Source organism: Macaca nemestrina, chromosome 10 (genome assembly GCF_043159975.1).
Source record: "Macaca nemestrina isolate mMacNem1 chromosome 10, mMacNem.hap1, whole genome shotgun sequence".
Taxonomy (NCBI): Eukaryota; Metazoa; Chordata; class Mammalia; order Primates; family Cercopithecidae; genus Macaca; species Macaca nemestrina.
Window position 1 is genome coordinate 70,928,697 of NC_092134.1, and position 23,688 is coordinate 70,952,384.

Below are 23,688 nucleotides of genomic sequence, written 5' to 3' on the forward strand. Positions count from 1 at the left end.
AATATTCACTGCTAAAATTTTCATCAAAAAATTTTATGGCTATTATCATAAAATTATAAACCATCACACTCACGGCTATGTCTCAGATGAAATGGAACACGTGATGGTAAATTATATTAGGAGGGTCTGCAATAGAGCTGTCAATTTATTCTAATAAAATAGTTTTGAATAGAAGCAAAAATGAATAAAATGAAAACTATCATACCTTAAACATAACATGCAAGAAAGTTAAACGATGCCAAATCTAGCTCAACCTGGCTGGTTAAAGATTCAATTTTAATACCCATTTTTGAGAAACTGCAGTTAACCATATGTAGACAATACTAAACAGATGTATCAAAGGCACAAAAAACTAGGATGTAGTATTGCTTTAGAAGGAATTTAGTCTGAATGCTGGCCCAAGCCTCCCATGAATGATTAGCATCAACACAAACTCTTGTGCTCTCCTGACAGATTCAAATTTCGAATCTCTATGTTGTTAAAATATTTTATTAATATTTATGAAAAAGCACCAAGATTGGTTTTCCATACTAGGAAAATAAACTCTAGCTGATATCAAGCCTCTGGAACCAAAGTAATTTTGGCAGTTCAAGGATAAAGAGGTATATAAAAATTAATATAACTTGGTGATCTGGGAACAGGGTTTTCTGGTACTGGTATGACAACAATTTACATAAAACATGTTCCAGAGATGGTCCAACAGATAGATATTATAATTTGTCTGTCCCATTCCCATCTCTGAAAGCTAGGCACCCATGTACTTTACTTTGTTATTTAATAACTATTAGTATAATAATACATTTTGGTTTTCTTCCTCATCTAGAAAAATAAAGATAAAAAATTGTCTCTATGTCTAACTAGTGCTAGAATTCTTGAAAAACTATTTTGAATAAAGTAACACTACATTATGAGCAGGATTACTCACTCCAAGAAGATTTAAAAGAAGAGTTTATTAATCTATATATTAACCTATCTGCTTAGGCAGATAGGCCACTTCCCAAGTGGTTCAACTCTAAAGCAAAATACCAGAAATCGATTATGCCTTCCCCACTCAATTTCTAAAAGGATGCAAACTCCTGGCCTATAGTGTATGACAGATTCTAATTTCCAAGAATATAAAAAGGCAATGGTTAATTTAGGAAACAGCTGTATGAATGACGACGTATAAAAAGATTCATTTAGAATACTGAATGGTGAAGAGTCATCCTTTTCTCAGATAGTGAGAAAGATGCCTAATAATGTCCTTATCAATCTACACCCTGCATTTAATCTCTATCTTTGGAGGCTGCATGCTGGGCATAGGAGATTCAACAAAAAAATACGAATAGAGAACAGAAAAGTTTAGATTTAAAACTAAAAATCCAGAATTCACAAAAGAGACTGACCAAAAAAAGGTTAAAATTCAAGAATCAAAAATGGTTTGCCATTATTCTGAGCTTTTATAAACACAGAAATTTTATCTGTAAAAGGGGAATAAAATAACCAGCCCTAAGTTTATACAGAGTAACAGTAATATTAAAATATATATATATCTCATTACTTCAGAATCAATCAAAGACATAAATATTTAAAAAGTTAAGTTGAAAGAGGATATAGACTAGAGCAGAAAGAAAAGAAAAAGGGGGGAGGGGGAAGGGGAAAGGCAGTTATCTCTTATATCCCCAAATTAAAAGGCCTTTAAGGAAAAGTGATTTGTTAAAATATGTATATAAAAAGAAGTTCCCAAGATTTTCCTTTTTAAAATTTTAATTTCCCATTAAGACAAAAAAACAAAACAAAACAAAAAAAAAGGCAATAGACTTCTACTGAATAATGGAGGGAACTCACTAGCTTTTTTACTTTTTTTCCCCCCTTCTTAGACAGCTTAAGTTTTCTGTTCGATATTATGTTTCTGCAAAGTGATATTTAATCTTGTACATTATGTTAATCAATCACATGTCACCTAATTGAGAAACATATGTTCTACTACCAGTAGTAGAATGAATGAGTCAAATATGTATGCTTAAATCTTCCATGAAAAATAAACTTTCAAAACATATACCCATGTTCTAGCATGAAAAACCAACTCTATCTTCTTGTATTACAGATTTCCATGAAACATGAGTTTCACTTTGTTTACAAAGACCTACCTGAATAGCTGAGTTCATGAAACACGTATTTCCCAAGTTACTTAGGCCACAGAGGCCTGGCTGTTCATTGTTTCTTCCAGGTTCTGAATAATCATAGTTCTTATAAGCCGTATATGATGGGAGACAGTAATTTGAGTTTTTCACACTGGAAGAAAAAAATATTTTCATAATGTAGCCAATTATATTACAACATATTTATAATAAAGAGTACTTTAGGCCTATTTATGAGATATATGGGTGATCATTAAATTTCTTTTATAAAGTACTCAACTGAGATACTTTTAAAGACTTGAACCTCAAACAAAATAACTCACCCTGAGTTAAGATACTCCTTATCCAATCAACAAAATAACTCAAATACCACACCAACCAATACAAATCACGATTATATCTTTCTACCTTTGATTAACTGGAGGAGCTTTACAGCTTGCTCCATTCCCCATTGCTCCATCAAATTTAAAACATTCAGATTTTAAACACCAACTGCAGCAACAAATCATCTCCTTTATGACCCTTTTGCATTCTGTTATTGTAATAGAGTAACAACGGTAGAAACAGTAAGAGTTATGCTTTAAAAAGTTACAGGTAAGAGCAGAGAGTTCCAAGGCCACTGTGACCTCACTGTTATGATGCACTGATGATTCCATTTATAGTTTCTATGCTAGACCAGCAAAAACTAGTATTCAAATGCAGAAAAAAGCCTGGGTGAACAGGAATGCAAAAATGATTCTAAGCAAGTATATCCCAGTATTATTTGCCTTTTCTTTCTTCTGGTTTCTCAGATTAATGTAGTTTATTTAATTAGATAAATATAACCTCAAGATAATTTAAATGTTAATATTAAAAACTCTATAATATTCTAAAAGTTACAAAATCAGGATAATTTTTAGAAAGAAGAAAATGTTAAACGATCCATCTTCCTTCTGCATATAATAAAAAATAATTTTGTGAAAAAGAATGGATTCTTATTTTTTAATAGGTTATTCTATAAAATATGTATGATGAATACTTTGGATATAATCCAAAAGCAAGCTTTCAATCTTTTTTTATTCATTAGAAAGAACCTGAATGAGATCTTTGCTAAAAGCAAATGACACTATAAATAAAACAGCTTTATAAATGAACATGATAAATTGGTATCTCTAGCAATTCACAACTGGCTATAATTTATTCCTGGTATTACTTTTTTAAAGTAGTTTTTTCTTACAATTTCAAATACTTCACTTTATTATTTCATATATTACACTCTCACTTTGTCATTATAAGAGTTTATGTGAACTGTACTACTACCTGTTCTAACAAAGTCTTTAGTAAACACACACACACACACACACACACACACCCCCAGACAGGTAAAACACACAAAACCAAACCAACCTCAAATTACACATACAATGTTAGCCTACTAATGTTTTTGTATTTTTTAAAAAAACACTCCCTTCTCCTGGAAACAAAAAAGGTCAACTCCTCAACTCTGAAAAAACAATCCACCCTGAGATAAAAACAGCAGGCGTCAAAGAAATATAACATTGATCAATTCAAATTCAGAATTGCTAGACTTACAGATATTTACTTGTCTTAAACTGAAACAAAACACAAAAAATATAACTCATGCATCTTTTCTTGGCAAATCATTACCCTATGATTCACTTTTTATTTTATATTCCTAGTAACTAATAAAGTACAAAGTGCCTATCAGCAATTTTAAGTATTTTCGCTCATAATTGGATTATTGAATCTAACTTTGGGTACACACAACAAAAAGCTGAAGTACAAAAAAAAAATCCTGTTTTTCTTTTATCAGTGTTAAATAGTGCTAAAAATGAAGATCTTCTGTATATTATTTTAAAAAATGCAAGGCTTGCATTTTCTACACATTCTACACATTACAGAGAAGAAAAAACTTCTGACTGTAAAATTATAGTAAAATTTAAGCAGCTAGAGCACACAGGAAAGTATGCACAAATGCATGCTCATGCCTATACACACACACGTGAAAAGACTAAAAGCACATTTACATGCTCATTCCATAAGTATATATTCAGATCTCTTGTCTCTCCCCACATGTAACACAAAGAGATGCTGGAAGTTCTATTCTTCTTTGCAGCAACATGATGGAATTTGATGGGACAGAAATTCCTATTTACTGAGAAATGAATAAAAAACTTATTTGCAAAGCAGTTTTTTGGTTTTGTTTTTTAAGAAAATCTAAATCCCTAAATAATATCTACAACTTTGCTCAAAGATTGAGATAGTCTAGATGCTCAAAATGATAATGAAAATCAATGAATTTAAGATACTTCAATATTATTTTGATTGGTTACTTATAATCCACATGTTATGTGTGCTTTAAATGAAATATTAAAGTTGGTCATGGAAAATATCAAAACTAGTTTATGTAATTAAAAAAATTTATGAAAATCTGGGCCCTAGTATCTTTCATGACTATGTCTAGTAATTACTTCCTAAAGATCTTAAGCTAGTCATCATCTTTTAAGGCTATGCTACTTTGCAAAAATAAATTTACAGTAATTGTAATGGGAATTTTAATACTATATTAGGTTAATTCTGTATTATATCCATCCTTCTTTAATAAAAACACACTAAAAATACACTTTTTTTTTTGGTAAAATTGAAGCTTACCTTTCTATAAAAAATTTCAGATTGACTTTTAAGCTAGTACCGACACCTGACTTTATAAATACATAATTTAATCCTCATAACTATAATTATGCCCGTTGTGCAGTTAATGAAATGATGCTTTTAGCTAACAAATTTATCAAGAGCCAGATGGTTAGCTCTGGTAGTTTCCAAAATTCACAGTTCCTGTTCATGGCTCAATCTCATACAGGGAATCATTTTCATTTCAAATAAAAAAGATATAAATAAATTAACAGAAAAATAGAAATGTGCGCTGCATTTGGAATGTCAAATTAAGACAATAAACACATTAACAATATTTTTTTAAAGGCAGTGTTAGTAATATATCAAAGCAAATAAAGCAGGGCAGAAAAATACAGGTTATAGAACTATTACCAGAAAGACAATCTGACAGATATCTAAAAATGTACTTAAATTATAACTGAGGCAAAACCAAATACACATGGGACTAACAAGTAAAATTATGACACAAGGTAAACAAACTGTATTATAGTAATGGATTTTTCATAATACAGGTTTTAATAAAAACTTACTAAACTTAAATGGAATAATTCCAAGTATACTTTATTACTTGGAATTATTTTATAACAATATTCCTATTTCTGGAAATAAAAATTTTATATCTTAGAAATGTACCAGTGTAGGGTTAAATCTTGAATTTATAAATAAATTTCATATAAGTTTGTGGACAACTATTGATTTTAATATATTATTTATACTTGTAGACTATTTCCACATACATGAGGTTTCAAAAACATAATGCAAAAAGGTCATTACTATTTCACCTACTTTTAAAGAAACTATGCTATTTCTATCTGAAGTCTTTCCAGAAGCTGAATGGAAATTCAAGAAGTAAATTGTATGTAAAACAGTTGTTTAAATATGGAATTCAAGTTTTTTAAGGTTAAAAAACAAAACTTTCCATTTTACAAATGCTTAAGTTCTGTTCCTTACTAAGAAAGAAAATCCATACATAAAAATGTACTTTCAAGCTCAAAATGGTCACAGCTTCATGGTACCTCAGTGACCATTTGCTATTAAAATTCCATAATATGACAAGGCTATTTCAGTGTTTGAATTAAAAAAATATAAATAGCTAAAAATATAATGTAGTCATATGATAGAATCATTGAAACTTAAGACTCTAATTTCTCTCAATAGTTTCTGCAGTCAGAGGTTTTTAGATTAGCTTATACTGTCAAGTACTTACTAAGGATGCAAACAGAACAAAACCAGAAACATACCAGACCACACATACCAATATGGTAATACTGGTCAAAATACAGTTTACATTCAATACAGTCTATATACAATGTTAAAAATATGTCCAAAGAATGACTGTAAATACCTGTAAATAAATTCTTTTATAGTAAATATGAGAGCTATCTGCAATGAGTAAATCATAAGTAATATTTTATCTAGCATGAAGTTTACTTAAAGCTCTCATTTATGTAATACAAACCAAATTACGAGGGGTTATTTTCACTCTTTTTTTTTGGCTTGTGCACATACATTTTTAAATAGAAGAGAAGACACTGCAGTGTAATTTTGAATATTCAGTGTCTTCAGTATTTTAGTATTACACTATGATGTAATATTATTACATACAGTGCACATATCTTTTTATGAATTACTGAAATAAGAATGTGAACGTTTTAAATGTTATTGATTCATACTGGTAAACTATTTTGCTAGAAAAAATTATTCTAATACTCCAAGCACTCAATCATTATAAAAATATATGTTATTGTTTAATTTTTCCCAATGTGACTGAGGTAAGGGAAAGCAAATGGGGTTTTTCATGGTTTTAATCTCTAATCAGTAGTGAATGTGAAAATTTAAAATATTTATCCCAGCTGGGTGAGGTGGCTCATGCCTGCAATCTCAGCACTTGGGAGGCTGAGGCAGGAGGATTTCTTGAGCCCAGCAGTTCGAAACCAGCATGAGCAACATAGTGGAACTGTCTCTATGAAAATAAAAATAAAAAAATTAGTGGGGAGTAGTGGCGTGTGCCATAATCCAAGCTACTCAAGAGGCTAAGGTGGGAGGATCACTTGAGCCTGGGAGGTCAAGGGTGCAGGGAGCTGTGATTGTGACACTGCACTTTAACCTGGGTGACAGAGTGAGACCCTACCTCAAAAAAAAAAGTTTATTCCTTATTTAATTCCTTTACTTTTACTGCCCAATGTTTCTAAGACTCTTAGAAAATTTCTAATTTTTATGAGCTTGATATATTTAGAATATAAATCCTTTATCATTTGTAACAAGTACTTTTTTCCATTTATTTGTCCTTTTTTAATATGCTTGGATTTAAAATTTCAGAGAGAAATTCTCAGACATGAGCCAATTTTCTCAACAATATTTCCTGGATAATCTGCCCATTCCTATTACTCTACAATGTCTCCTGATCACATTAAATTCTTTTTATAGAAAGATTTGTTTCTGAGCTAGATTCCATTGATATGGAGGTGTATTTTTGGGTCAGTACTATGTTGTTTGAATTTTTGTTATCTTTGTAATACATTGTGATATTTAGTTTAAGACTAATCCTTATTATTCTTTTCCAAAATTATTTTAGCTCTGTCATCTACTTATAATCCAGATGTACATTAGAATCATTTTTGTCATCCTCCCCCAAAAGATAAATTTTGAGGGAAAATTAATTAAACATATAAATGTAATTATTGGTGTCTTACTTTTAAAGATTATTTCACAAATAGCTTTAGTCTTTTAGAATTTACTCATTGAGATAATCAGATGCCATTTAGAAACTGCAAAAATATCTAAATACTAATACTTTACAATTAGTATAAGTATATACTAACATATAATTAAGTATTAGATATCTAATACTAATATTTTAGTGCAAATATCTAAATACTTTCACTCTAATCCATAAACAGCACTATACATACCAAAATAAATAAATAAAAGGAGGATAATCATCTCTAGATCAATATTATTCCCATAATTTGGGCTAATTACAAATAATAAAGGTTTTCTTTCAACCTTTTTCAACAAAAAAAAATCAATGTTCCAGGTAATACACTCAGAGTCAATACAAGATAATACACTCAGAGTGAAGCCCATGTAACCTTGACTTTCAATCGTTTTTCTTATAGCAATATAACACACACTTCAAAATTTTTATAAATTCCATGATTCTAAATTTTATTTGGCAAGGGGTAAGGTAATTGTTTTTCTGAACTTCTCAAGAAAAAGCGATTGCCTTTTTCATAAACAAAAATTTATATGTGCTTTCCACTTGAGAATCACTGATATATACTTTTTAAAAATACTTTACTATATGTGATTACATATCTAGTTCTAAAATGACATCTGAATTTAAATTCTTCCTAAAAAATTGTGTTCTAACAAACTTCTAAATATATTTTAATGATTAGTATTTAGTATATAAAATTCTTTAAGTGTTTTACTTCTTTCAATGTATGTATTAAATCAAGAAGTAATTTAATTGCTTTCTTTTTTGTTAAGTTACTCCTGGAAGAACTAACCAGTAATTTAAAAGAAAATCAATTTTAATGCATTAAGACTTTTATCCTAAAATTTAGATACAAAAGATTTTTGCAACCATAATAGGGTGATCAATTAAACAAAGAGTTTTTAAGATTCAGTGCTTACTTTCTGTTGTTCATGTTGTTATAATTATTTGATAGAGATGAAGGAGAGATCTTTGGTAAAGTTGAAAAATTGGATGCACCTGGGGACCTTTAAAAATATGAAAATGTTAAATTAGATAAAAAAATGAAGAATTTTTAAATTATGAAATAAAAGAACTAACAGATGACAATGTTTGTAGTAAATGAATGCTGAAAAGTAGATTTATGAGCAAAATCACTATTATCCTTTGGTTTTCAATTTTGAATGTATTTTTCCTTATAAAAACATAAAAGTACAAAAGGGAACTATTTTCAAATAAAATTTATCAAATTAAATATGCAACTTGCTATTATTCCTATAAATCTACTAACTACATATACCCATTTCTGAGTTTAGGTAACCATTTTTGACATTTTACGATCAATTTCCATTAGTCAATGGAATTAAACTATTCTACTGTTTCTCACTGGTACACCATGGCATTCTAATTATGCACAACATTGACACAGAGATCAGAGAACATTACCAATTTTTAAAAATTAAGGCAATGGGGACAAAATAGATAAAATAATTCCAAGCATAATCCCAATATGCTATATTTGGCCAAAGGGAAAAGGCATAAATCTGACTATAGTATACATACCTTATTAATTCAGAACCTTTTTGAAGAAACTGCAATTACTATTGGTTTTTAATCAACTTAAACCATTAAAGGCATGACTTATAATCAACAAATCTATAATACGCCAATAATCTAAGTACTTAAAGGTCACTAAAAGTTTTACTTTCTCTTGTAATTTTGTAAACATATTATTTTAATTTACTAGGCAACAGCTAGGCAAGAGGCTATAAAAAGCTAGGTTTCAGTCCAGTGACTCAGTCATTGTAAATTCGAAATTAGTGAGGCCCCAAAGGATTCACTTTTAAATATTATGCTAATGAACAATGAAATGGTCAATAAGCAGAAAAGCATAATCTAGAAAATTTGCTTTTAAGTGATTTGGATTTATCTAAATAAATATATTTACAATGCATTATGCAGAACAAATGGTGGGCAATAAAATTTTTTAGATATAAAAAATTTACATTTTCAATTTCACTTTTATTATTTTTTTTAGAGACAGGGTTTTGCTCTGTTGCCCAGCCTGGGGTGCAGTGACACAATCACAGCTCACATAGCCTTGACCTCCCAGGCTCAAGAGCTTCTCCATCTCAGCCTACTGAGAAACTGGAACTATAGGCGTGTGCCACATACCCAGCTAATTTAAAAACAATTTTTTTTTGCCAAGACAGAGATTTCACCATGTTGCCCAGGCTAGTCTCAAACTCCTGGCCTCAAGTGATCCTCCTGCCTCAGCCTCCCAAAGCACTGGGACTACAGGTGTGATTATAGGCTGCACCAGGCCTACTTGAACTTTTTAAGTTTTATACATTATAAAATCTTAGAAAAACATGTTTTCTTTTGAACGAGGTTCTTTTAGCTGATAAATGTTATATATTACTGGATCCTGTTACGTGGGATTTCTAGTTAGGTACCCTTCTGATGGAAGTCCCTTTAACAAGATTTTATTTTACTGTACTAAACTCAAAAACAAAATACAATCAACCAAGTTTTATTATAAAACAATGTATAGAACACATTTAAAAAATAATTTTAATGATCCTAATATTCCCAGATAGTAGTTTTAAAATATTAATAAAAAACTGAAATATCCTGGCATTTCTGCCTCCACATTAAGAATTCTAAATTAGGAAAAAAAGGTCTAAATTGATTAGAGACTGAGTTATAATAAATTAAGGAGGTTAATTTTTAAAAATATAATTCATTACAACTTTTCAAAAACATGTAAATCAAAAGTTACCCTGAATCTTATAGTAAAAATTATGGAAATAAAGATCCATTGCTTCATCCAATAAAGTGGCTGAGACATATATATGTTATATATAATATATATACACACTGTATACACTTCATGTATATATACACACACACACACACACACACACATATATACACTTTTTTCTTTTTCTTTTCATCTATGGCCTTTTTTATTATTCATTAGCAACTCTAAGAACTATATTAGAAGGAAAAGAAAATGAAATACCATGGAATTAATTTGTATTTTCAGTTTTTATGGAGTTCATTCAAACACTCAAACATTTACTAAATGATTACTGTATGCCTCATCCTTGATAAGTACTGGGAATACAAAGAAAGACACAGTTCCTGACCTCAAACAGCTCACGATCTAACAGGAAAAAATGACATATAAGCAAAATGACTATAATACAATAATACAATATAAGTACGACAACAAATTCTAATGTAGAATTTTGTGGGTAGTGACATGAGGTGATTTAAAAATGACGTACAATTAGAGGGATAGGTGGGAAGTAAAAGAGTATTACAGGTAGGAAGAACAGCATGTAGAAATCATGTAGAAACTATGAATGTGTTCAGGGAATTACCAGTAAATTCAGCTTGGCTTAAAGACTAGGAAGTACTGACAGGAACAGAGGTTACTAAGGTAGGTATGACAATAAAAGGTCTTTTATGTTCTATGAAGAAATCTGGATTTTATCCAATTGTGCTGGAGCATGTGGAAAGACTTTAATAGGGTATCAACAAAATCAGATTTGTAATCTAGGAACTTTTAAGGAAGAGAAAAAGACTGAAGATTGGGAGACCAGTTAAGGAACTATAAAAACAAAGGTAAGGCCGGGCGCGGTGGCTCAAGCCTGTAATCCCAGCACTTTGGGAGGCTGAGATGGGCGGATCACGAGGTCAGGAGATCGAGACCATCCTGGCTAACACGGTGAGACCCCGTCTCTACTAAAAAATACAAAAATCTAGCCGGGCGAGGTGGCGGGCGCCTGTAGTCCCAGCTGCTCGGGAGGCTGAGGCAGGAGAATGGCGTGAACCCGGGAGGCGGAGCTTGCAGTGAGCTGAGATCCGGCCACTGCAGTCCAGCCTGGGCAACAGAGCAAGACTCCGTCTCAAAAAAAATAAAAAAATAAAAAAAAAAAATAAAAACAAAGGTAAGAATTAATAAGGGGTGGAGTTAAGAAAGTAGAGTGGGCAAGGGCAGCGTATCTTGGATGTTTAGGAAGCAGTTCTTGAAGTATAGTCCATGGATCCTGGGGGTTGTCAAGACCCTTTTTAAGGTGTCCATTGGTGAGGTCAAAACTATTTTCATAATAAATATCAAAGTGTCGTTTAAATGTTATTCGACCTCTTTCACTGAGTGGATATTGGCACTGCTAGTGCAAAAGCAATGGTGGATAAAACTGCTGAAACCTTAGCATGAATCAAAGGAGTGGCACTAATCTATATTTCACCACATCACAGTAAAAAAGTTTCACTTGAGAATATCCACATTGAAAAAAAAATTACTGATTTTATTAAATCTTAACCCTTACTTACACTTCTTTTTGATATTATCTGACAAACTGGGAAGTTTGCATAAAGCGTATCTGCTACAAACTGAAGTATCATGGCCGTCATTCTGAGGAAAAGCTTGTGTAGTTATTTGAACTGCATGAACCACAAGTGGAACCAGTCATTGTTTTCAGGACACCACTCTTTTTTTATTCTACATTAGGAAACGACTGTGTGTGGTTATTTGGACTTGGCTATTGATATGGCTTGGTTCTGTGTCCCCACCCAAATCTCATCTTGTAGCTTTCATAATCCCCAGGTGTTGTGGGAAGGGCCTAGTAGGAAATGACTGAATCATGGGAGGGGGTGGGTCTTTTCCATGCTGTTCTTGTGATAGTGAATGAGTCTCACGAGATTTGATGTTCTTAAAAATGGGAGTTTCTCTGCACAAGCTCTCTTTGCCTGCCACCATCCATGTAAGACATGACTTGCTCCTCCTTGCCTTCTGCCATGATTGTGAGGCTCCCCCACCCCAGACATGTGGAACTGTAAGTCCAATGAACCTCTTTCTTTTGTAAATTGTCCAGTCTCAGGTATGTCTTTATCAACAGCGTGAAAACAGACTAAAAGAGTAAATTGGTACCGGTAGCGTGCGGCGTTGTTGAAAGTTTTATACATTATAAAACCTTAGAAAAAAATGTTTTCTAAGGCAAATCCCTTCCACCTATGAGCCTGTAAAATCAAAAACAAGTTAGTTACTTCCTAGATACAAAGAGGATACAGGCATTGGGTCAATACAGCCACGTGTAAGCAACTTTGGAACTGGGTACCAAAGTTCCCAGAAAATGTGTAAGCAACTTTGGAACTGAGTAATAGGCAGACGTTAGAACAGTTTGGAGGACTCAGAAGAAGACAGGAAAATGTGGGAAAGTTTGGAACTTCCTGGAGACTTGGGAGGACTCAGGAGATAGGAAGATGTGTGAAGGTTTAAAACTTTCTAGAGACTTGTTGAATGGCTTTGACCAAAATGCTTAGTGTTATAGACAATAAAGTCCAGGCTGAGGTAGTCTTAGATGGAAATGAGGAACTTGTTGTGAACTGGAGCAAGGTGACGCTTGTTATGTTTTAGCAGAGAGACTGGTGGCAGTTTGCCCTGGCCCTAGAGATTTGTGGAATTTTGAACTTAGGAGAGATGATTTAGGGAATTTGGCAGAAGAAATCTACGCAGCAAATCATTCAGGAGGTGACTTGGGTGCTGTTAAAGGCATTCAGTTTTAAAATGGAAACAGGGCATAAAAGGTTGGAGAATTTGCAGCCTGACAATACAATAGAAATGAAAATCCCATTTTCTGAGGAGAAATTCAAGCTGGCAAAAGTACCCAGCAGCCAAATGTTAATCCCCAAGACAACGGGGGGGGGGGGGGGGGAAATGTCTCCAGGGCATGTCAGAGGTCTTCACGGCAGCCCCTCCCATCACAGGCTTGGAGGCCTAAAAGGAAAGATGGTTTTATGGGCTAGGCCCAGAGGCACCCTGCTCTGTGCAGCCTAGGGACTTGGTACCCTGTGTTCCAGCTGCTCCGGCCATGGCTAAAAGGGGCCAAGGTACAGCTCAGGCTGTTGCTTCAGAGTGTGGAAGCCCCAAGCCTTGGCAGCTTCCATGTGGTGCTGGGCCTGTGGGTTCACAGAAGTCAATAACTGAGGTTTGGGAACCTCCGCCTTGATTTCGGAGGAGGTATGGAAACGCCTGGATGCCCAGGCAGAAGTTTGCTGTAGGGGCGGGGTCCTCATGGATAATCTCTGCTAGGGCAGTGAGGAAGGGAAATATGGGTTTGGAGCTCCCACACAGATTCCCTACTAGGGCACCACCTACTGGAGCTGTGAGAAGAGGGCCACTGTCCTCCAGACCCCAGAATAGTATAGATCTACTGAGAGCTTGCACTGTGCACCTGGAAAAGCTGCAGACAACGCCAGCCCGTGAAAACAGCCAGCAGTGGGGTTATAACCTGCAAAGCCACAGGGAAAGAGCTGCAGAAGGCTGTGGGAGCCCACCTCTTGCACCAGTGTGACTCGGATGCGAGACATGGAGTCAAAGGAGATCATTTTGGAGCTCTAAGATTTGACTGCCCTGCTGGATTTCGGACTTGCATTGGGCCTACAGCCCCTTTGTTTTGGCCAATTTCTCCCATTTGGAATGGCTGTGTTGACCCAATGCCTGTATCCTCCTCGTATCTAGGAAGTAACTAACTTGTTTTCGATTTTACAGGCTCATAGGTGGAAGGGACTTGCCTTGTCCTGAATGAGACACTGGACTGTGTATTTCTGAATTCATGCTGAAATGAGTTGAGACTTTGGGGGACTGTTGGGAAGGCATGACTGGTTTTGAAATGTGAGGTTTTGATTTGGGATGTGAGATATGATTTGGGAGACGCCAGGGGCAGAATGATACGGTTTGGCTCTATGTCCCCACCCAAATCTCATCTTGTAGCTCCTGTAATTCCCATGTGTTGTAAGATAGGCCTGGTGGGAGATGACTGAATCATGGGGGGGGTCTTTTCCATGCTGTTCTCGTGATAGTGAATGGGTCTCATGAGATCTGATGGTTTTAAACATGGGTTTCAGGGAGGGGCCAAGATGGCCGAATAGAAACAGCTCTGGTCTGAGGTTCTCAGGGCGATCAATGGAGAAGGCAGGTGATTTCTGCATTTCCAACTGAGGTATCCATCTCATTGGAACTGGTTAGGTAGTGGGTACAACCTGCAGAGAGTGAGCAGAAGCAGGGTGGGGCGTTGCTTCATCTGGAAAGTGCAAGGAGCTGGGGTGCTTCCCTCCTCCAGCCAAGGGAAGCCATGAGGGACTGTGCTACCTGGCCCAAGTACTATGCTTTCCCATGGTTTTTGCAATCTGCAGATCAGGACTTGTGTGCCTACACCACCAGGGCCCTAGGTTTCAAGCATAAAACTGAGTGGCTGTTCGGGAATGCAATGAGCTAGCTGTAGGAGTTTTTTTTCATAACCACAGTGGTACCTGGAATGCCAGCGAGACAGAACCATTCACTCCCCTGGAAAGGGGGCTGAAGCCAGGGAGCCAAGTGGGCTCGCTCAGTGGGTCCCACTCACCGAGCCCAGAAAGCTAAGAACCACTGGCTTGAAATTCTCACTGCCAGCACAACAGTCTGGAATTGACTTGAGACGATCGAGCTTGTTTGGGGGAGGGGCATCCGCCATTACTGAGGCTTTAGTAGGTGGTTTCCCCTCGCAGTGCTAAGGAGACTGGGAGGTTTTGACTGGGCAGGATTCACCACAGTGTGGCAAAGTGGCTGTGGCCAGACTGCTTCTCTACATTCCTCCTCACTGGGCAGGGCACATCTGAAGGAAATGCAGCAGCCCCAGCCAGGGGTTTACAGATAAAACTCTCATCTCCCTGGGACAGAGAAACTGGGGGAGGGATGGCTGTGGGTGTAGCTTCAGTGGACTTAATCTTTCCTGGCTGCAGGCTCTGAAGAGAGCAGCTGATCCTGACAAGGGGGATTCTCCCAGCACAGTGCACCAGCTCTGCTAAGGGACAGGCTGCCTCCTCAAGTGGGTCCCTGACCCCGTGCCTCCTGCCTGGGAGAGACCTCCCAACAGGGGTCGACAGACACCTCATACAGGAGAGCTCCGGCTGGCATCAGGCCGGTGCCCCTCTGGGACGAAGCTTCCAGAGGAAGGAGTAGGCAGCAATCTATGCTGTTCTGCAGCCTCCACTGGTGATACCCAGGCGAACAGGGTCTGGAGTGGACCTCCAGCAAACTGCAGCAGACCTGCAGAAAAGGGGCCTGACAGAAGAAAAACAAACAAACAGAAAGCAACAACAACATTAACAGAAAGATCCCCCAACAAAGACCCCATCCAAAGGTCATCAGGTTCAAAGACCAAAGGTAGACAAATCCACGAAGATGAGGACAAACTAGTGCAAAAACGCTGAAAATCCCAAAAACCAGAAAGCTGCTTCTTCTCCAAATGATCGCAACTTCTCTCCAGCAAGGGCACAAAACTGGATGAAGACTGACACTGATGAATTAATAGAAGTAGGTTTCAGAAGGTGTGTAATAAACTCCTCTGAGCTAAAGCAGCACGTTCTAACCCAGTGCAAGGAAGCTAAGAACCTTGATAAAAGGTTACAGGAACTGCTAACTACAATAACCAGTTTAGCGAGGAACATAAATGGCCGGATGGAACTGAAAAACACAGCATGAGAAATTAGTGAAGCATACACAAGTATCAACAGCTGAATCGATCAAGCAGAAGAAAGGATATCACAGATTGAAGATCACCTTGCTGAAATTAGGCACGAAGACAAGATTAGAGAAAAAAGAATGAAAAGGAATGAACAAAGCCTCCAAGAAATATGGGACTATGTGAAAAGACCAAACCTATAATTGATTAGTGTACCCGAAAGTGATGGGGAGAATGGAACCGAGTCGGAAAACACATTCAGAGAGAAGTGAACTCTCGGGAGAACTTCCCCAACCTAGTAAGACAGGCCAACATTCCAAATCAGGAGATACAGAGACCACCACTAAGATACTTCATGAGAAGATCAGCCCCAAGACACAAAATCTTCAGATTCTCCAAGGTTGAAATGAAGGAAAAAATGTTAAGGGCAGCCAGAAAGAAAGGTCAGGTCACCTACAAAGGGAAGCCCATCAGACTAACAGCAGACTCTGCAGAAACCCTACAAGCCAGAAGAGAGTAGGGGCCAATATTCAACATTCTTAAAGAAAGGAATTTTCAACCCAGAATTTCATATCCAGGCAAACAAAGCTTCATAAGCAAAGGAGAAATAAAATCCTTTCCAAACAAGCAAATGCGGAGGGATTTTGTCACCACCAGGCAGCCTTTACAAGAACTCCTGAAGGAAGTACTAAATGTAGAAGGGAAAAACTGGTACCAGCTACTGCAAAAACACACCAAAATATAATGACCAATGACACTGTGAAGAAACTGCATCAACTAATGTGCAAAATAACCAGCTAGCATTATGATGACCAGATCAAATTCACACATAACAATATTTAGCCTTAAATATAAATGGGCTAAATGCCCCAATTAAAAGACACAGACTGGCAAATTGGATGAAGAGTCAAGACCCATTGGTGTGCTATATTCAGGAGACCCATCTCACATGCAAAGACACACACAGGCTCAAAATAAAGGGTTGGAGGAGTATTTACCAAGCAAATGGAAAGCAGAAAAAAAAAAAAAAAAAAAAAAAAAAAAAAGCAGGAGTTGAAATACTAGTCTCTGATAAAACACACATAAAACCAACAAAGATAAAAAAAGACAAAGAAGGGCATTACATAATGGTAAAGGGATCAATGCCACAAGAAGAGCTAACTATCCTAAATACATGTGGACCCAATATAGGAGCACCCAGATTCATAAAACAAGTTCTTAGAGATCTAGAAAGAGACTCAGACTCCCATGCAGTAATAGTGGGAGTCTTTAACACCTTACTGTCAATACTAGACAGATCAATGAGATAGACAATTAACAAGGCTATTCAGGACTTGAACTCAGCTCTGGATCAAGTGGACCTCACAGACATCCACAAACTCTTCACCACAAATCAACAGAATATACATTCTTCTCAGTACCGCATGGCACTTATTCTAAAATCGACCACATAAATGGAAGTAAAACACTCCTCAGCAAATGCAAAAGAATAGAAATCCTAACAGTCTCTCAGACCACAGTGCAATCAAATAAGAACTCAGGATTAAGAAACTCACCCAAAACGGCACAACTACATGGAAATTGAAGACCCTGCTCCTGAAGGACTCCTGGGTAAATAACGAAATGAAGGCAGAGATAAAGAAGTTCTTTGAAACCAATGAGAACAAAGAGACAATGTATCAGAATCTTTGGGACATGGTTAAAGCAGTGTATAGGGGGAAATTTATAGTACTAAATGCCCATATCTGAAAGCTGGAAAGATCTGAAATTGAAACCCAAATATCACAATTAAAAGAACTAAAGAAGGAAGAGTAAACAAATTCAAAAGCTAGCAGAAGACAAGAAATAACTAAGATCAGAGCAGAACTGAAAGAGATAGAGACAGGAAGAACCCTTCAAAAAATAAAAATAAAAATAAATGAATCCAGGAGCTGGGTTTTTGGGAAAAAATAACAAAATAGACAGACTGCTAGCTAGACTAATGAAGAAAAGAGAGAAGAATCAAATAGACGCAACAAAAATGATAAAGGGGATATCACCACTGATCCCACAGAAATAAAAAACTACCATCAGAAAGTACTATAAACACCTCTATGCAAATAAACTAGAAAATCTAGAAGAAACGGATAAATTCTTGGACACATACACCCTCCCAAGACTAAACCAGGAAGAAGTCAAATCCCTGAATAGACCAATAACAAGTTCTGAAATTGAGGCAGTAATTAATAGCCCACCAACCACAAAAGGCCCAGGACCAGACGGATTCACAGCCGAATTCTACCAGAGGTACAAAGAGGAGCTGGTACCATTCCTTCCGAAAATATTCCAAACAATTGAAAAAGAGGGACTCCTCTCTAACTCATTTTATGGGGCCAGCATCATCCTGATACCAAAACCTGGCAGAGATACAACAAAAAAAGAAAATTTCAGGCCAATATCCCTGATGAACATTGATGTAAAAATCCTTAATAAAATATTGGTCAACCGAATCCAGCAGCACATCAAAAAGCTTATCCACCATGATCAAGTGGGCTTCATCCCAGGGAAGAAAAGCTGGTTCAACATATGCAAATCAATAAAAGTAATCAATCACATAAACAGAACCAATGACAAAAACCACACGAATATCTCAATAGATGCAGAAAAGGCCTTCAATAAAATTCAACATCCATTCATGTTAAAAACTCTCAATAAACTAGTTATTGATGAAACATCTCTCAAAATAATAACAGCTATTTATGACAGACCCACAGCCAATATCATATTGAATGGGCAAAAGCTGGAAGCATTTCCTTTGAAAACCGGCACAAGACAAAGATGCCTTCTCTCACCACTCCTATTCAACGAAGTATTGGAAGTTCTGGCCAGGGCAACCAGGCAAAAGAAAGAAATAAAGAGTATTAAAATAGGAAGAGAGGAAGTCAAATGGTCTCTGTTTGCAGATGACATGATTGTATATTTAGAAAAGCCCATCGTCTAAGCCCCAAACCTCCTTAAGCTGATAACTTCAGCAAAGTCTCAGGATAGAAAATCAACGTGCAAGGATTCTTATACACCAAAAATAGACAAGCAGAGAGTCAAATCATGAGTGAACTCCCATTCACAACTGCTACAAAGAGAAAAAAATACCTAGGAATACAATCTACAAGGGACGTGAATGACTTCTTCACGGAGAACTACAAACCACTGCTCAAGGAAATAAGATAGGACACAAACAAATGGAAAAACATTCCATGCTCATGGACAGGAAGAATCAATACTGTGAAAATGGCCACACTGCCCAAAGTAATTTATAGATTCAATGCTATTCCCATCGAGCTACCATTGACATTCTTTACAGAATTAGAAAAAACTACTTTAAATTTCATATGGAACCAAAAAAGGGCCAGTATAGCCTAGAAAATCCTAAGCAAAAGAAGAAAGCTGGAGGCATCATGCTACCTGACTTCAAACTATACTACAAGGCTACAGTAACCAAAACAGCATGGTACTGGTACCAAAAAAGATATGTAGACCGATGCAACAGAGGCCCCAGAAATAACTCCACACATCCTGGGATGCAAAGCTGTTTCAACATATGCAAATCAATAAAAGATCATGTGATCTTTCACAAACCTGACAAACACAAGCAATGGGGAAATGATTCCCTGTTTAATAAACAGTGCTGGGAAAAACGGCTAGCCATATGAAGAAAACAGAAACTGGACCCCTTCCTTATACCTTATAAAAAATTAACTCAAGATAGATTAAAGGCTTAAATGTAAAACTCAAAACCATAAAAACTCTAGAAGAAAATCTAGGCAATACCATTCAGGACACAGTCATGGGAAATGACTTCATGACTAAAACACCAAAAGCAATCGCAACAAAAGCCAAAACTGACAAATGGGAGCTAATCAAACTAAAGAGCTTCTGCAAAGGAAAAGAAATTATCATCAGAGTGAACAGGCAACCTTCAGAATGGGAGAAAATTTTTGCAATCTATCCATCTGACAAAGGGCTATTATCCAGAATCTACAAGGAACTTAAACAAATTTACAAGAAAAAAAACAAACAACCCCATCAAAAAGTGGGCGAAGGATATGAACAGACACTTCTCAAAAGAAGACATTTATGCAGCCAACAAACATGTGAAAAAAAGCTCTTTATCACTGGTCATTAGAGAAATGCAAATCCCACCACAATGAGATACCATCTCACGCCAGTCAGAATGGCGATTATTAAAAAGAAAACAACAGATGCTGGAGAAGATGTGGAGAAACGGGAATGCTTTTACACTACTGGTGGGAGCATAAATTAGTTCGACCACTGCGGAAGACAGTGTGGCGATTCTTCAAGGATCTAGAACCAGAAATACCATTTGACCCAGTAATCCCATTACTAGGTAAAGGATTATAAACCATTCTACTATAAAGACCATGCACATGTGTTTATTGCAGTACTATTTACAATAGCAAAGACTTGGAACCAACCCAAATGTCCATCAATGATAGACTGGATAAACAAAATGTGGCACATATACACCATGGAATACTATGCAGCCATAAAAAAGAATAAATTCACATCCTTTGCAGGGACATGGATGAAGCTGGAAGCCATCATTCTCAGCAAACACAGGAACAGAAAATCAAACACCACATATTCTCACTCGTAAGTGGGAGCTGAACAATGAGAACACATAGACAAAGGGAGGGGAACAACACACCGGGGCCTGTCGGCGGGTGGGGGGAAAGGGGAGGGAGAGCATTAGGACAAACTCTTCATGCATGTGGGGCTTAAAACCTAGATGACGGGTTGATAGGTGTGGCAAACTATTATGGCACATGCATAGCCATGTAACAAACCTGCACATTCTGTACATGTATCCCAGAACTTAAAATAAAATAAAAAAAAGACACACACACACACACAAACCAGGAGTTTCTCTGCACGAGTTCTCTCTGAGACATGACTTGCTCCTCCTTGCCTTCCACCATGATTGTGAGGCCTCGCTAGTCATGTGGAACTGTAAATCCAATAAACTTCTTCCTTTTGTAAATTGCCCAGTCTCCTATATGTCTTTATCAGCGGCATGAAAATGGACTAATACGGCTATCAAGCAGAGGTTTTCTCAAAAATGAATGAAGGAAGGCTGTGTCTTTAAGGAAAACAATGTATTTGCTGCCAATGATAAAATACGGGCTTTCGAGCAAGAATGAGAATCTTGGAAAACTTGACTCTGACACCACGAAGTTGACAGCTTCCCAATACTTAGGTTTTTCTCATAAGACAGGTGATGTTTTAAAAAAATGTGATTTGAAAAAAACTGTAGAATAAAATGTGTCAACATTTGGAAGATCTGCATAACTCAGTGAATCAATATTTTTCAAATGACCAAAATGTATGAAATTTACATTTGAAAGATTTTAATATTATAAAAGGTTCATTGATATGGTTTCAGATTCTATCATTAAACTTTAAGACTTAAACAACCACTGGTCAAGTTTTGATGTGGTATTAATGATCTGAAAATACTCCTTTTCAACTATGTATCTGTGTGAGGCTGAATTTGCTTCATGTACTTCAACCCAAACATTGTATTACAATAAATTAAATGCAGAAAAATATACAAGAATTTAGCTGTCCTCTATTTAGTCAGACAGTAAAGAAATTTGCAAAAATAAACAATGCAACGCTTTTTGGTAATTTTATTATTTTGGAATATAGTTATTTTCATAAAATGTTATTCATGTCAAAATACAACGGTTTTGTACTATTACTTTAAAATACCTTAAAATCTTATTTCTATTTCGAATATGACAAACATTAATAGATATAACCCATATAACAGAAGTTCTTTGGGTCTTTAATAATTTTCAAGAATGTAAAAGGAGTACCAAGATCAAAATGTTTGAAAACTTCAGGTGGGGAGGTAGAATCTGCAAGACTTGCTGACTAACTAGACGAGAGAAGAAAGGCTGGAGGAGGAACTCAGGATGGCTCTTAGATGGTACTTGAAATAGGCAATACAGGAAATGGATCCAGTTTAGGTTGAGGGGATGGGAGAAAGAGGGGTAAAAAGATTTGGTTTAATCTGAGGTGGTGAGTCCTACATGAAATTTATGAAAAATCTGGAATACAGAAAAGTGGTCTAGTCTAGAAATAGAGAATGGCATATTTTGTGACAATTTGAGCTGGGGGAGAGGATTAGCACAGAATCACCTAATTTTGAACACCTACTACGGTATGATAAAAGAGGTCTTCCGACAGAAATTTAGGGAATGTCAATGCATTTAAGGTCTGAGCAGGGCTGCTGCAAACAGTTAGTGAAGCTGCACTGCACCGTGCCAGGGAGGGCCTGTCACACAGACTACACATGATATGAATGATGCCCTCTAGAGCTGTGCACAATTTGCAAAACCAAATGTGGTAACCCTAAAGAGAAACTGAGCTAGACAAAGGACTGGTCAGAGAGGCAAAGTCCTTGGAATAAAAGGTTGTACTATGTATTCAAATTCAGAGAATTTCTTTAGGAGATGGTTATCAAAAAGAAATACTAAAGACAGGTCAAATAAACTAGGTTAAAAGGAAAGACAAATAAGAACTTTGTTAAATCCTGAATGGGTGGCAAGCAACATTAAGTATAGACTTTTAAATGTAGGTGGCTGTCAAAGAAAAAAAGCTAAAAGATGGTATATGGAGGAAGCATATGGTTTTTGCTTTTAAAGATGAAGATGTGTTTATGTTCATAGGCTGAGGGGGAAGATGACATTAGGAAAAAAATAAAAATAATGAACTGGTGTTTACCATATGTATGGCACTATGCTAGGCATTTAAATATGTAGGAGAAAGGAGATAATAACAGAAAAAGTAAGGACCAGGAAGCATTGAGATAAATACTATAGGTAGAGTACAGGGACTGTCCTTAAACAGCAAGGTGATCAGAGAGATAAGGATGGATGTGGTCAACAGGTAAAGGTAAAGTATAACAATTTTACAATACTGTTACAGACATTCCTGATGAGTGATAACGCATCATTTATCTCTTCTGATTCCGACTTCTGACTCAGATTACACATGGTCCAATCTAGCTAACATTTGTGGAGCTAGTATCAGGTTATTTAGGGGTTGACTGGTCAGTCTGTGGATGATAACCAGAGCCCTTTAGCTCTCTTTCTGTGACGTATGTGGAAATTAAACTGTTCACTAGCAACTCTGCTCTAGTGGCTCTCTAGAAAAAGGAGAGAAAAAAATGCTAAGAATATCATAAATTAACTAGACATCAAACCACTTACCTAAAATTAAACTAATTTTGGCCAGTTTGGGCTAGGTATAACATATCGTGCCTTCAGACAGAAAAAGGAAAGACTTCCATCTAGCTGAAGTGGTTTCATGAAGAGAGAAAATTCAGCCTTACTCCTGACAAATGAATGTTTGTAGTATCTGAATTTCCCTATGCCCAATATGTTTCAACTAAAAACATGCAATTCAAGGCTAAGTTGAGCCTCTTACCTCAATAGAAAAACACAACTTGCTTTTAGTAAGTCAACTAAACATTTAACACTCATGGAAATCTAACACCATGTTAAGCAACCAAAATACAGAGAAGTCTGAATGCTGACACAGCAAAACAGTTATTTAAAGATTTTTATATTTTCAAACCCAACACTGTAAAACAACCTAACTTCATACAATCTAACATCAT

General features: G+C 36.1%; 1 protein-coding gene across 11 annotated transcripts in view; it reads right to left on the minus strand.

Annotated features, from left to right (window-relative positions):
* LOC105474041 (ubiquitin specific peptidase 15) overlaps positions 1–23,688 on the minus strand; it is a 146,379-nt gene that overhangs the window by 48,810 nt on the left and 73,881 nt on the right. For 5 of the 11 annotated variants that reach the window (XR_011609076.1, XM_011728352.2, XM_071071521.1 and 2 more), the window contains 2 exons: positions 8,433–8,519; positions 2,130–2,274 (listed from right to left, as the gene is read on the minus strand). Coding sequence is in view for 8 of the 11 variants with exons in the window: in XM_011728352.2 (XP_011726654.1) it covers positions 2,130–2,274; positions 8,433–8,519 (232 nt within the window). In the remaining 3 variants the exon portion in view is untranslated. Of the gene's footprint in view, positions 1–2,129; positions 2,275–8,432; positions 8,520–14,207; positions 23,215–23,688 lie in introns of those variants that run through there. The other 6 variants (XR_011609077.1, XR_011609078.1, XM_011728353.3 and 3 more) reach the window with 3 other exon arrangements.